Raw genomic sequence first — 12,554 nt, forward strand, 5'->3', positions numbered from 1 at the left:
GGAGGTGGAGGAGGAGGTGGAGGTGGAGGAGGAGGTGGAGGTGGAGGTGGAGGTGGAGGTGGTGGAGGTGGAGGTGGAGGTGGAGGTGGTGGAGGTGGAGGAGGAGGAGGAGGTGGAGGAGGAGGAGGAGGTGGAGGAGGAGGTGGAGGTGGAGGTGGAGGTGGAGGTGGAGGTGGAGGAGGAGGAGGAGGTGGAGGAGGAGGAGGAGGTGGAGGTGGGAGGTGGAGGTGGAGGTGGAGGTGGAGGAGGAGGAGGAGGTGGAGGAGGTGGTGGAGGTGGAGGTGGAGGAGGAGGTGGAGGAGGAGGAGGAGGTGGAGGAGGAGGAGGTGGAGGTGGAGGTGGAGGAGGTGGAGGTGGAGGTGGAGGAGGAGGAGGAGGTGGAGGAGGAGGTGGAGGTGGAGGAGGAGGTGGAGGTGGAGGAGGAGGTGGAGGTGGAGGAGGAGGTGGAGGAGGAGGTGGAGGTGGAGGAGGAGGTGGAGGTGGAGGAGGAGGTGGAGGAGGAGGAGGAGGTGGAGGAGGAGGTGGAGGTGGAGGAGGAGGTGGAGGTGGGAGGTGGAGGAGGAGGAGGAGGTGGAGGAGGAGGTGGAGGTGGAGGAGGTGGAGGTGGAGGTGGAGGTGGAGGAGGAGGAGGAGGTGGAGGAGGAGGTGGAGGAGGAGGTGGAGGTGGAGGGTGGAGGTGGAGGAGGAGGAGGAGGTGGAGGAGGAGGTGGAGGTGGAGGTGGAGGTGGAGGAGGAGGAGGAGGTGGAGGAGGAGGTGGAGGTGGAGGAAGGAGGTGGAGGTGGAGGTGGAGGTGGAGGTGGAGGTGGAGGTGGAGGAGGAGGAGGAGGTGGAGGAGGAGGTGGAGGTGGAGGAGGAGGTGGAGGTGGAGGAGGAGGAGGGGTGGAGGTGGAGGGAGGTGGAGGTGGAGGAGGGAGGTGGAGGTGGAGGAGGAGGTGGAGGTGGAGGAGGAGGTGGAGGTGGAGGAGGAGGTGGAGGAGGGTGGAGGTGGAAGGTGGAGGTGGGGTGGAGGAGGAGGTGGGGAGGTGGGGTGGGGGTGGAGGTGGAGGTGGAGGTGGGGGGGGTGGAGGAGGAGGTGGAGGTGGAGGAGGAGGTGGAGGTGGAGGAGGAGGTGGAGGTGGAGGAGGAGGAGGAGGGGGGTAGATGTTTGATAGATTGAGCTTGATACTCTGTCCATCCATGACAGTTTGAAAGTTATGTCAGAAATATTTTTGGAGGTGCCTTGCTCAGTCTGTGAGTCAACACCACATTTGAGAAATATACCCGGGCGCTGTGCTACAGTGTGAGCAGAGAAGGGCAGGGAGCCATGTATCCCACCCTCAGAGAGCTCACACTAGAAAGAAAGAGTGGAACATGAGGAAGCAGCTCTAAGAGGACGGGAGGGACACCTACTACTGCGATGGGAGCTCAGCCAGCTAAGACTGATGTGGACTGCTCACGATGACCTTAATCAACTGTACAGTTTGTTGTTTTTCTTTTTTTCTTTTTTTGTTTTTGTTTTCTTTTTAGAGACAGGGTCTCTCTGTGTTAGCCTGGGCTGTCCTGGACTCACTTTGTAGACCAGGCTGGCCTCGAACTCACAGCGATCCGCCCGCCTCTGCCTCCTGAGTGCTGGGACTAAAGGCGTGTGCCACCACGCCTTGTTGTTTTTCTAGACAGGGTTTCTCTTCGTAGCCCTGGCTGTCTGCACTCCATCTGTAGAGAGGGCTGGTCTCTATGTCGCTTTGTAGACCAGGCTGAACTTGCACTCAGAGCTGCACCTGCTCTGGCTCCCTGACTGCTGTGATCACAGGCGTGTGCTCCCTGACTGCTGTGATTGCAGGTGTGTGCTCCCTAACTGCTGTGATCTCAGGCGTGTGCTACTGAATAGTCCTTCAAGCCTCCCAGTAACACACTTTCAGATACCCAGGCCGTCTAGCCACTTACCCTTGTTGCACAGGCTGTAACTGCAAGATCACTTGAGTTTTTGGTGTCTTCAGGGTTCTCTCCTTCATTTCCTTCAGTGGGTACCACAACCACGTCTCCCACTGGGACACTCACTTCCGCATTAGCCATCTTTCACATGAAGTCAGCTAGCTGGGGCTGCTGCTGAAAACAAAGCATGAGTAACTTCATCCTGAAAGACACAGCAACAGAAAGGAGTACAGATAACGAACAGCTCCGTGCTTCCTGGATCTGCTGTGCTCCCTGAGCGGGAGCGGACAGAGGCGGACACAGGCTCTTAGCATGTTTTCCTAGTACATATGACTCACCAGAGGCTGGCCAGTGCCAACTCTACCAGCTCCTCAGACCTGATTGTACATCTCAAGCTTAGAGACATCAAATTGGTAGCTTGGGATCATCAGCACTGGGAGGGTTCACACACAACACAGAAAATAACAGCAGCAGAATACAAGGGTTTGTTGTTGGTTTTTGTTTGTTTGTTTGTGTTTTGAGACAGGGTTTCTCTGTGTAGCCTTGGGTGTCCTCAAACTCCCTCGGTAGAGAAGGCTGGTCTCTAACTCAGAGATCCTATAACTTGCACCACCACTACAAGGGCAAGAACTTATTTATTTATTTGTTTGCTTGTTTGTTTATTGTATGTGAGTACTTTATCTGCAGAAGTGGGCATCAGATCATATTACAAATGGTTGTGCGCCACCATATGGTTGATAGGAATTGAACTCAGGACCTCTGGAAAAGCAGGAATCACTGAGCCATCTCTCCAACCCGAACTCTTCTTTTTTAATAAAAATATTTTAAAGATTTACTTATTATGTTAATGTTTCTCCTGCATGTGTGCCTACGTGCCAGAAGAGGGCACCAGATCTCATTATAGATGGCTGTGAGCCATCATGTGGGTGCTGGGAATTGAACTCAGGACCTTTGAAGAGGAGCCAGTGATCTTAACCTCTGAGCCTTCTCTCCAATCCTAATCATTTATTTTTATTTTATGTCCATTTTATTTATGTGGTGTTTTGCCTGCATGAATATCTGTGATTCCCTGGAACTGCTGTGAACTGCCATGTGGGTGCTGGGAATTGAACCCAGGTACTCCAGAAGATCAGTCAGTGCTCTTAACATCTCTCCAGCCCAGAACTTTTCTTTTTGAGACAGGGTCTCACTCTGAAGCCTGCTCTCAAACTCAAAACAATCCCTGTGCTTCAGCCTCTATGTGCTGAAACCACAGGATGTGAGTCACCAGGCCTGGCTCTACGCACTTTATGTTCTCGTTTTATTTCTAGAGATGGGGGTCTCAAATGGTCCAGGCTGACTTGGAACTTGCTGTGCAGCTGAGATTGACCTTGAACTCCACTGGGACTAAGCTGTGCACCTCCACATGGGTCACAGGAACATGGCCACAGGAACCAGAGTGAATGGACACGACCTTGTTTGACAGCTCCTTGCAGAGCTACTGAGGAAACCACCATCAAGCGTCATGTGTTCCTTCAACTCAAAGTACTGACCCCATCTTTTTGTGTCTTGTGCATGACAGGTAAGCGCTCTGACTGAGCTGTGTCTGCAACCCTTTCCACTACACTAGAGAGAAGGCCGCGTGTCGGGACTCACACCATAATCTCAACATTTGCGAAGCCGAAGCAGGAAGATTATAAGAGCATTTGAATACATCCTAAGATAAATAAATTGAAGGCCTGCCTGTCTCAAAAGAAGGAAAAGAAGCCGGGCTGTGGTGGTGCACACCTCTAATCCCAGCCTACCCAGGGGTAGGCGGATCTCTGTGAGTTCAAGGCCAGCCTAGTCTATAAAGAGAGTTTACCAACCGAGGCTACAAAGAGAAGCCTGCCTTGGGGGCAGGGGGAGGAGAAGAAAGGGGGGAAAAAAGAAAAAAAGAGGAGGAGGAGGAGGAATAGGAAACTGTAGTCAGTAGGGAGTACAAGAAAAAAAAAACCCGACTGATTTTTACTAAATGAGTATATGTGAGTATGTGAAGGTGAGCAGGGGACAGCCATGTTGATGGATGCAAAGCGGACCGTGTAGCTGGCAGCCACTCTGCCAGCCTTGTTTGCTTAAATACACATACTTAGCGTGTAGCTCAGAGGACCTCCCTGGCCTCAGAACACTCATGGCACTTGGAGCATCCAGAGCTCTAAGCCTTCCTATTTGCGAAGCTCCAAGGCTTTCTCCCTAGGGCTGGAGAGATGGCTCAGAGGTAAAGAGCTCTTCCAGAGATCCTAGTTCAATTCCCAGCAACCACATGGTGGCTCACAGCCATCTAGAATAAGAGCTGCGGCCCTCTTCTGGTCTGCAGGCATACATGTAGACAGACCACTGTATACATAATAAATAAATAAATCCTTAAAAAAAAAAAAAAAGAATTTCTTCCTAACGTTTTCTTCAAGGACCAACGCAAAGCACACTCGTCTGTAAAGCCAGTCCTGCACCTTCTGCTCAGAATTTCCCCGAGATGTGGCGGGTCGGTTCCTCCTGAGTTTACACACGGGCCAGCACCGCTGTTACCTGTGCAGACCTTGACAGCCATAGCTGCCCTGTGCCTTCCTGTTTGCTCGCTGCTTCTGGGGCTCAAACACAGGCATGGCTGGTAGCAAGGCTTTAAAACATGGACTGTAATCCAGAGCTCTTGGTTCCTTCCCTTCCTTCGTTTTTTCAAGCAAGTTTCTCTGTGTAGCCTTGGCTGCCCTGGAACTCGCTCTGTAGACCAGGCTGGCCTCTGCCTCCAGAGCGCTGGGACTAAAGGTGTGTGGCCCCTGCTCTGGCCCTTGTTTCCTTTCTTGGTTTTTTGGAACAGGGTTTGTGTGTGGAGCCCTGATGTCCTGTAACTCACTCTGTAAAACAAAACTCAGAAGCCCCACCTGCCTCTGCCTCCCAAGTGTATGGTCCCAGGCTCGGTGCTAGGTTCTAACACCCCTGTGCCCCAGCGCTCTCCTCGGCTTTGATGCTGATAGGTCTGTTGATTCACTTTTCCCTGTATATGTAACCCAGTCAAATCTCCTCATATCTGGCTTTTAATTCCATTCAGTTTTAAAAAGTAAATCCTAACCCAGGCATGGTGACATACTCCTTTAATCCCAGCACTTGGGAGGCAGAGGCAGGCAGCCTGGTCTACAAAGTGAGTCCAGGATAGCCAGGGCTACATAGAGAAACTGTATCTTGAAAAACAAAAAACAAACAAAAGAGTTCTATATCCCCATGTTTACCTGCCTCTATTATAGCCCACAGCCATATTCTCTCAAATCTGTTCCTAGACTTCCTGTTTCCCTAAGTGTGCTACCCTCTACCCGTTTTCAAAAGGAGGGAGCCGTGAGTTATTTTTGCCTCCTCTTTTTAAATCCAATCAACCACAAAACCCTATCCCGTCTGTGTGTGCATGTGCATTCCTCCCATTCTCCATCTGTGCTGTTAATACCATATCTGGGCTGGCACACTGTTACCTGGGTTTTTCCAGCCCTTTCTCCATATCCTAACCTTTGGTCTTGGTTTCCTCCGATTCATTCCCCACGTAACAACAAAAGCAATCCTCCTAAAAGCCATGGGCCACTTTCCTACTTAAAAATGCCTTAATGTATGTACTCCAGTTGCTGTGAAAATAAAGTGCAAAGCACTTAACTGTGACCTCCAAAATCTTCCAAACCAGCTCCCCTTCTCAAAGCTGGCACATCCTGGCTCCTGTTGGAGGATTGAGGATGGCCCTTCTTTTCCTTCAGACTCATCTCTGTTAACCCTTTGAAGGCACGTGTGAAGCGCTGTCTCCTCCGACAGGCCTTGCAGGGACCACCTTCACTAGGTTTGACTTGTGGTCTTGTTTCCCATCACGCTTTTCCCTCCTTTTTTAGGTGAAGGCTCTTCTGCTCAGCTGCAAGCGCAGGCTGCTCTTTCCCACAGGCTGGTTCTGCTGTGCTGACCAGGTTGGTCTCTAATTCCTGGGTCCAAGGGATTCTCCTGCCAAAGCCTCCAGAGCCACTGGAACTCTAGACTTAATTTTTGCGAGTTGGTAGGAGCCCTTGTTGATCTTGGAGAGGACCCAGGTTGGATTCCCAGCACCCACATGGGGGCTCACAACCACCTTAATCTAACTCCAGTTCCAGGGGAGGTCTGATGGCCTTTTCTGACTTCCCTAGGCACACACATATATATGTAGACAAAAATAGTCATATGCATAAGAAAGAAAATAAATCTTTTTTTTTCTTTTTTTGGGGGGTTTGTTTTTCGAGACGGAGTTTCTCTATGTAATCTTGGCTGTCCTGGACTCCATTTATAGACCAGGCTGGCCTGGAACTCACCGCGATCCACCTGCCCCTGCCTCCCAAGTGCTGGGATTAAAGGCGTACACCACCACGCCCAGCTCTTTGTCTCGGTTTTTTGAAACAGGGTAGCTCTGGCTAGGCCTGAAACTCACTAGATCAGGTTGGCCTCAAACAATAGTCTGTTTTGTTTTGTTTTCTTCAAGACAGTGTCTATGTAGCCCTGGATGTCCTGAACTCTCTAGACCAAGCTGTCCTTGAACTCACAGCGATCCACCTGCTCCTGCCTCCTGAGTGCTGGGATAAAAGGCCTGTGCTATCATATCATATCCAGCTAAAAAAGTAAATCTCAACAAAACAAATAACAAACAAAATAACATTTGAGGTATAAACTGGCTACCAAGTGAGATCTATATTTAATTTGGGGGGTGGGGTGGGTCAGGAGGATGGATCTTGTTATATAATTGCTACCTGGCTTGGTACTGTGCAGCTCTAGTTTACTCTGTAAACTAGGCTGGCCTCAAATTCAGAGATCTGCCCGCCTCTGCCTCTCAAGTGCTGGAACTAAAGGTGTGTGCCACCACCACCCAGCTATAAGGTTTTCTTGTTTTTGTTTTTCAAGACAGGGTTTCTCTGTGTAGTCCTGGCTGTTCTGGGCTCTTTGTAGATCAGGCTGGCCTCAAACCCACAGTGATCCACTTGCCTCTGCTTCCCCAGTGCTGAGATTGAACATGTGCGCCACCATGCCCAGCCAGCTATAGAGTTTTAAAAAAATTAATAGTTCAGGTAAATTAATGGGTCATAGAAGAATCAGAATGGTACTTCTAAATTCAACCTGCTACCAGTCAGATAGAATGCCCTTGACCTTCTTGAGTAAGAGGGTGGCTAAGCTGCCGATTAACACCTTCCTCTACAGAACTTGCATTTTACTCCTGATTCCTTCCAAACCTTGGAACCTAAGGAGAATGTTCTCGTCTCTAAACACTAAACTTCATCTAGAACATGTTTTAGTGAGAGGAGGGCCCACTTCACCAAGCTAACTCATAATTCCTTAGTAAAATGGAGTTTAGGTTCAGTATCTCTCATGATCTTAAATATCACATTTCTAGCAAGTAACCCCAGACAAACATGGCTAACTGCAAAGCCATCCCTTTAAGCTGTGTAAACAGAAAACTGCCCCTTGTTTATAACAACACAAACTCCCGAGACAAGATGAGGGAGCTGATCTCACGGGGATTTCACAGAAGAGGCCTTGTAATATCCCTCGTGAAATCAGGCAGCTTGTGTCCTCCCCAATTCTACGAGAGCTTACAAAAACACGGCTTATTGTGTTAAAATAGCCAACTTATGTGGACAGAAGTATTACAAGCAGAGCACAGCTCAGGCCAGAGGTTTGGCGTGAACCTGGGGGTCAACCCGCAGCAAAACACAGCGGCTCAGTAATTGTCCTTGTTGTCCTTGCTTTGGTTTTGGTTTGGGTGTTGAGACAAGGTTTTCATGTAGCCCAGGCTGGTCTCAAACTCACTAGGTAGAAGAGGATGACCTCCAGCTACTGATCCTCCAAATTCTACCTCCCAAGCTCAAGAATTACAGGCAAGAACCATCACACTCACTTTCTTGGGGTGTTTGTTTTGAGACAAGAGTCTCTCTGGGTAATCTGGCTGCGCTTGAATTTTAAAACCTCTTGGTTCAGCCTACAGAGGGCTGGAGTTACAGTGCTAATGTGCTGTTGCTCTGTAGTTATTTTCAAGACAAAAAGTGACTACAGAAAGGTGCTTGCTCTGCAAGTCTGACATGTATCTCTAGACCTCATTTGTGTCAAGGTAGAAAAGCAGCTCCAAAACACTCCTCCGGCCTCCACCCACATGCTCATGGCACATGTGGCCCCGCCCAACATCATACACACTGAATAATAAATTTAAAATATTTAAAGTGGCCAGGTGTGGTGGCACACACCTTTAATCCCAGCACTCAGGAGGCAGAGACAGGTGGATCAAGGCCAGCCTAGTCTAAAGCAAGTCCAGGGCAGCCAGGGCTATGACACAGAGAAACCCTGTCTGGGGGTGGGGGAGGTGGGGTGGGGAGGATTAAAGAGAGCATGAAGCCAGGCACAGTGGCACAAATCTGTAAAGCAGCATCCTCGGGGTAGAAGCAAAAGGGTCAGGGAATCAAGGTCATCCTCAATTACAGAAGAAGGCTGGGGCTCAGCAAGTAAAGACAGGCTGTTGTCACCATACATGAAAGCCTGAGCTTGGTCCTCAGGACATAAAGAGAATTAAATCCTGTGTTGTCCTCTGACCTCCCCAAGTACGCCATGGTGCACACACCCAGTCACACGTGCATATGCATAAATAAATGGTTTGGGGTTTTTTTGTTTTTTGGTTTTTGGTTTTTTTGAGACATGTAGCCCTGGCTGTCTGGGAACTTGCAATGTAGTAGCCTTCAAACTCAGAAATCAGCCTGTCTCAGCCTTCAAAGTGATTGAGGATGTAGTTAAAGGCATGTGCCACCATGCCAAGTACTAAACCTAACCTTAAAATCTCAGCCCAAGGCCAGCTGTGGTGGCGCATGCCTTTAATCCCAGAACTCGAGAGGCAGAGGGAGGTGGACTGCTTTGAGTTCGAGGCCAGCCTGGTAAACAAAGGGAGTCCAGGACAGCCAAGGCTACACAGAGAGACCCTGTCTTGAAAAAAAAAAAGAAAGAAAAACCTCAGGCAGAAGCAGAAAGATCACACACATGGGTAGTCAGTCATTCTGATCTATGTAGCAAGGTCCAGTTAAACCAGAGCTACAAAGTTAGATACCAAGAAAAAAAGAAAAAGAAAGAAAGAAAAGCAAGCACAGCAGGTTGGTATAATGCCCTCCCACCTTTGATTCAACCAGCCTGGCTACATAGCAAGTTCAAAGCTAACATGGGCTACATAGTAAGCCCCAGTGTCAAAATACATACACAACAGCCTGGCATTTAGGAAGGCAGAGGCAGGTGGATCTGTGTGAGTTTGAGGCCAGCCAGGACTATAGAACATGACACTATCCCTAAAAAATTAATACAGCAGGTGGTTTTAGCATCTGCCCAAGCCATTAATCCTAGCAGTGGAGAGGCAGAGGCAGCCTGGTCTACACAGTGAGTTCCAGGACAGCCAAGGTTACACAGAGAAACCCTATTTGAAAAAGCAAAATAAATAAATAAAATAATTAACTAATTAAAAGCCAGGTGGTGGTGACACACGCCTTTAACCCCATCACTATGAAGGCATCTTGGTCTACACAGATTTCAAGACAGCCAGGACTACATAGAGGTACCCTGTCTCCAAAAAAAAGAAAGAAAGAAAAAGAAAAAAACCAAAGCAATTCGAGGCCACCCTAGCCTACAGGCCTACAGAGTGAGTTCCAGGACCGCCAAGAGCTACAGAGAAATCTAGTCTGGGGGAGGGGGTGGTGGTGGTGGTGGAAATGACATGCGATCAAAAAAACCAAAAACAACAACAAAAAAGAAATCTCCAAGTTGCAACTTTATTACTTAGGCACAAAAGTCACTAAATCCACACCTTTGTTATACTGTCAGTGTTGAGCCAAAGTGAACTCAGCTACGAGGATCCCAAGGTCATTACCCAGAAGCACTCTGCAGGAAGCATCCACAGGAAATGAAGTGCTATGTGGACCACACGTTGGAGAATGTAGGTGTTTGGAGGCAATCAATGGATACTTTTTTTAAAAAAAAGTCATTCCCCCCCCCCCCCCCCCCGGAGTCTAAGGAAGCAAAATAGGGCCCAAACTAAGCCTGGGAAGCTCAGGAGAATGCAGCTAATCAATGAATTAAGGAGAAATAAAACACAACTTATATATATATATATGACTGAAAAATTAGGAGCGAAAGACCCAGGCCCTTATGAAAACGTTCCATAACTAGCCAAGGCAAGGGCTGGGCAGATAGGAACAGTCTCCAGACGTGGAGGAAACCCCCTACTTCCTGGTTCTCCCAGACACCATGACAGATGTCCTTTACAGAGTCCAGCGTTTCCCTGCTTTCTGGACAGCCAAGGCTCCCTTCCTCTGATCCGGAGGTCGAGATCCTTGGGTAGGATTCTGCCCTCATCTCTCCTGCCTCTCAGCTAGAAGGCACCCGGCCAAGTCCCCTGTCATTTCTGAAAGCAAGGGGTACCCCTCCTGCCAGCAAGTATATTCTCAGCACCCCTCACAACCGTAGGTTTCCCTCGCCTCCCGAAGCAGAGGACCACCCTCCTCTCCACCTGGGCGCCCGAGCTACTCCAGTGTCAAGCCCTCGGGTGGACCCTTCTCCTTCCTACTGCCCCTCATCCCGGGAAGGGCTGTCCCACCTCCCCTAGCTAGGTCCGGTGGCCGAGGCCTTTCCCCGCTGCCGACGGCTGGACGCTAGCCCCTACACTCAGCAGCACTACGGCCACGCCGCCCCTCCCCGGGACGCGACCCAGGCCTGACCCAGCTCCTCCGCCTTAAGGCCCGAGCTTCCAGACCCCGTTCTTGGGGAGCCGGGGGTGGGGGTGGGGGTGGGATACCCCGGCTCCCCCAACCCCTCCGCGAGGACTTCCGGGCTCCTCGGTCCGGGGGTGCCGAGCCTCCCCCCACCCCCGCCGTGCGCGAGGCTCGCAGGGCCGGCAGCCCAGGCCCGGCCGGCCACGCTGGGGGCGGCCCGGCTGCTCGGGCGGACCCAGCGGCAGCGTCCCCCCACCCCCCCCGCGGCGCCGCGACGTCCGCTCGCTCCCCGGCGGCGGCGGCGGCACGCACAGGGCGTGGGGAGGCGCCCGCGGAGGCAGCAGCCCCCCGCCCCCTGCGCGCCCGCCCGCCCTCGCCGGCCGCCGCGCGGCCCCCGCGCCCGCCCCCCCGCCCCCAGCCCTCGCCGCGCCCGCGCCGCGCGCCCACCCCTCCCCCTCCTCACCGTCTCCGTCGGGCGGGCGGGCGGCGAGCGGCCAGGGCGGGCGGGCGACGGAGCATGCGCACAAGCCGCCACGGCTGCCGCCGCCACCGCCGCGGCCAAGCCGAGCTCCAACACTTCCGGCCGCCGCCGAAGGGGAGCAGCCGCCTTAAAGGGGACGCGTCCTTATTGTGGGCCGCTCGGAGGATGCACCCCTCCGCCTCCGAGCGATTTGGGCGCGGGTGAGTTTAGGCCTTTCGAGTTGAAAGGAAGTGTTGGAGAAGTCACAGGAGACCCCAGGGACTGAATAAAGCTTAGATGCAAAGATTAACTGGTCTTGACCATACTGGAGAGCTACGGCTTTCCTGTCCCCAAATCCTGTTTATTGACGCCTACAGATTATCAGGATTTTAAATTACCAGAGTGGAATCAGAAGATGTGGCTGGTGGCGCAGGCCTGTAATTCCCAGCAATCAGAGAGACAGAGGCAGGCGGATCTCTTGTGAGTTCGAGGCCAACCTGGTCCACAAAGTGAGTCCAGGACCGCCAGGGCTACACAGGGAAACTGTCTCAAAAAGACAAAACAAAGATGTAGCAGAGCATAGATCAGTAACTCCTTCCTGTGTCTGAACCATGGCCCTTTGCCCTGGCTTTCCTGCTTGTGCGGGTTCTGTGTTCGTTTGGACTTACTGGAATGTGTGGAACTGTAGAGTGACTTGATGAGCCTCTTAGTTCCCGAAAGGCATCTGTCGCTCATTTACTTGATAAATGGTACTTGAAAAGTACTTAGGGCAGTTTTCGAGGTTGGCAATATTAACTGACAAGCATTAAGACAAAGTGGTCAGAGCCAGGTGTGGTGGCGCACGCCTGTAATCCCAGCACTCGGGAGGCAGAGGCAGGGGGATCAGTGTGTGTGTGTGTGTGTGTGTGTGTGTGTGTGTGTGTGTGTGTCAGGTAGTAGTTTTATCTTTCTTTGTTTCTTTTGGTTTTGTTTTTTTTCTTTTTCGGAGATAGTGTTTTTCTGTGTACCCATGGCTGATCTGAGCGTTCCTTGTAGACCAGGTTGGCCTTGAACTCACAGAGATCTACCTGCCTCTGCCACCCAGAGGTGCTGAGATTACAGGAGTGTGCCACCCAGCGTACTGAGATTACAGAAATGTGCCACCACACCTGGCTCCAGGAAGTATTTATTGAAGAGGAGGGAGAATTGTGTGAGTAGATGGCTCATCCCCTACAAGCTCCTGAAGACCTCAAGTCCACCATTCGAACCAATATGGTAGAAAGAGAAGCAACACACACTAAATAAACATATTTTTAAAAAGATATATAAGCAGCTGGGTGTGGTGGCGCACGCCTTTAATCCCAGTACTTGGGAGGCAGAGGTAGGTGGATCCCTGTGAGTTCAAGCCCAACCTGGCCTTCATTGTGAGTCCAGGACAGCCAAGGCTACACAGAGAAACCCTGTC

General features: G+C 51.2%; 1 protein-coding gene across 1 annotated transcript in view; it reads right to left on the minus strand.

The window, feature by feature from the left end:
* The window catches only part of GMEB1 (glucocorticoid modulatory element binding protein 1), a 33,202-nt gene extending 21,976 nt beyond the window's left edge, over positions 1-11,226 (minus strand). Inside the window, 3 exon segments of the mRNA XM_084787494.1 lie at positions 1,925-1,965; positions 1,967-2,114; positions 11,114-11,226. Coding sequence (XP_084643620.1) covers positions 1,925-1,965; positions 1,967-2,053 — 128 coding nt within the window. The 5' untranslated portion in view covers positions 2,054-2,114; positions 11,114-11,226.
* Positions 11,227-12,554: the final 1,328 nt, after the last annotated feature.

The sequence above is a fragment of the Acomys minous genome (assembly GCF_964271855.1).
Source record: "Acomys minous genome assembly, chromosome: 6".
Lineage (NCBI taxonomy): Eukaryota > Metazoa > Chordata > Mammalia > Rodentia > Muridae > Acomys > Acomys minous.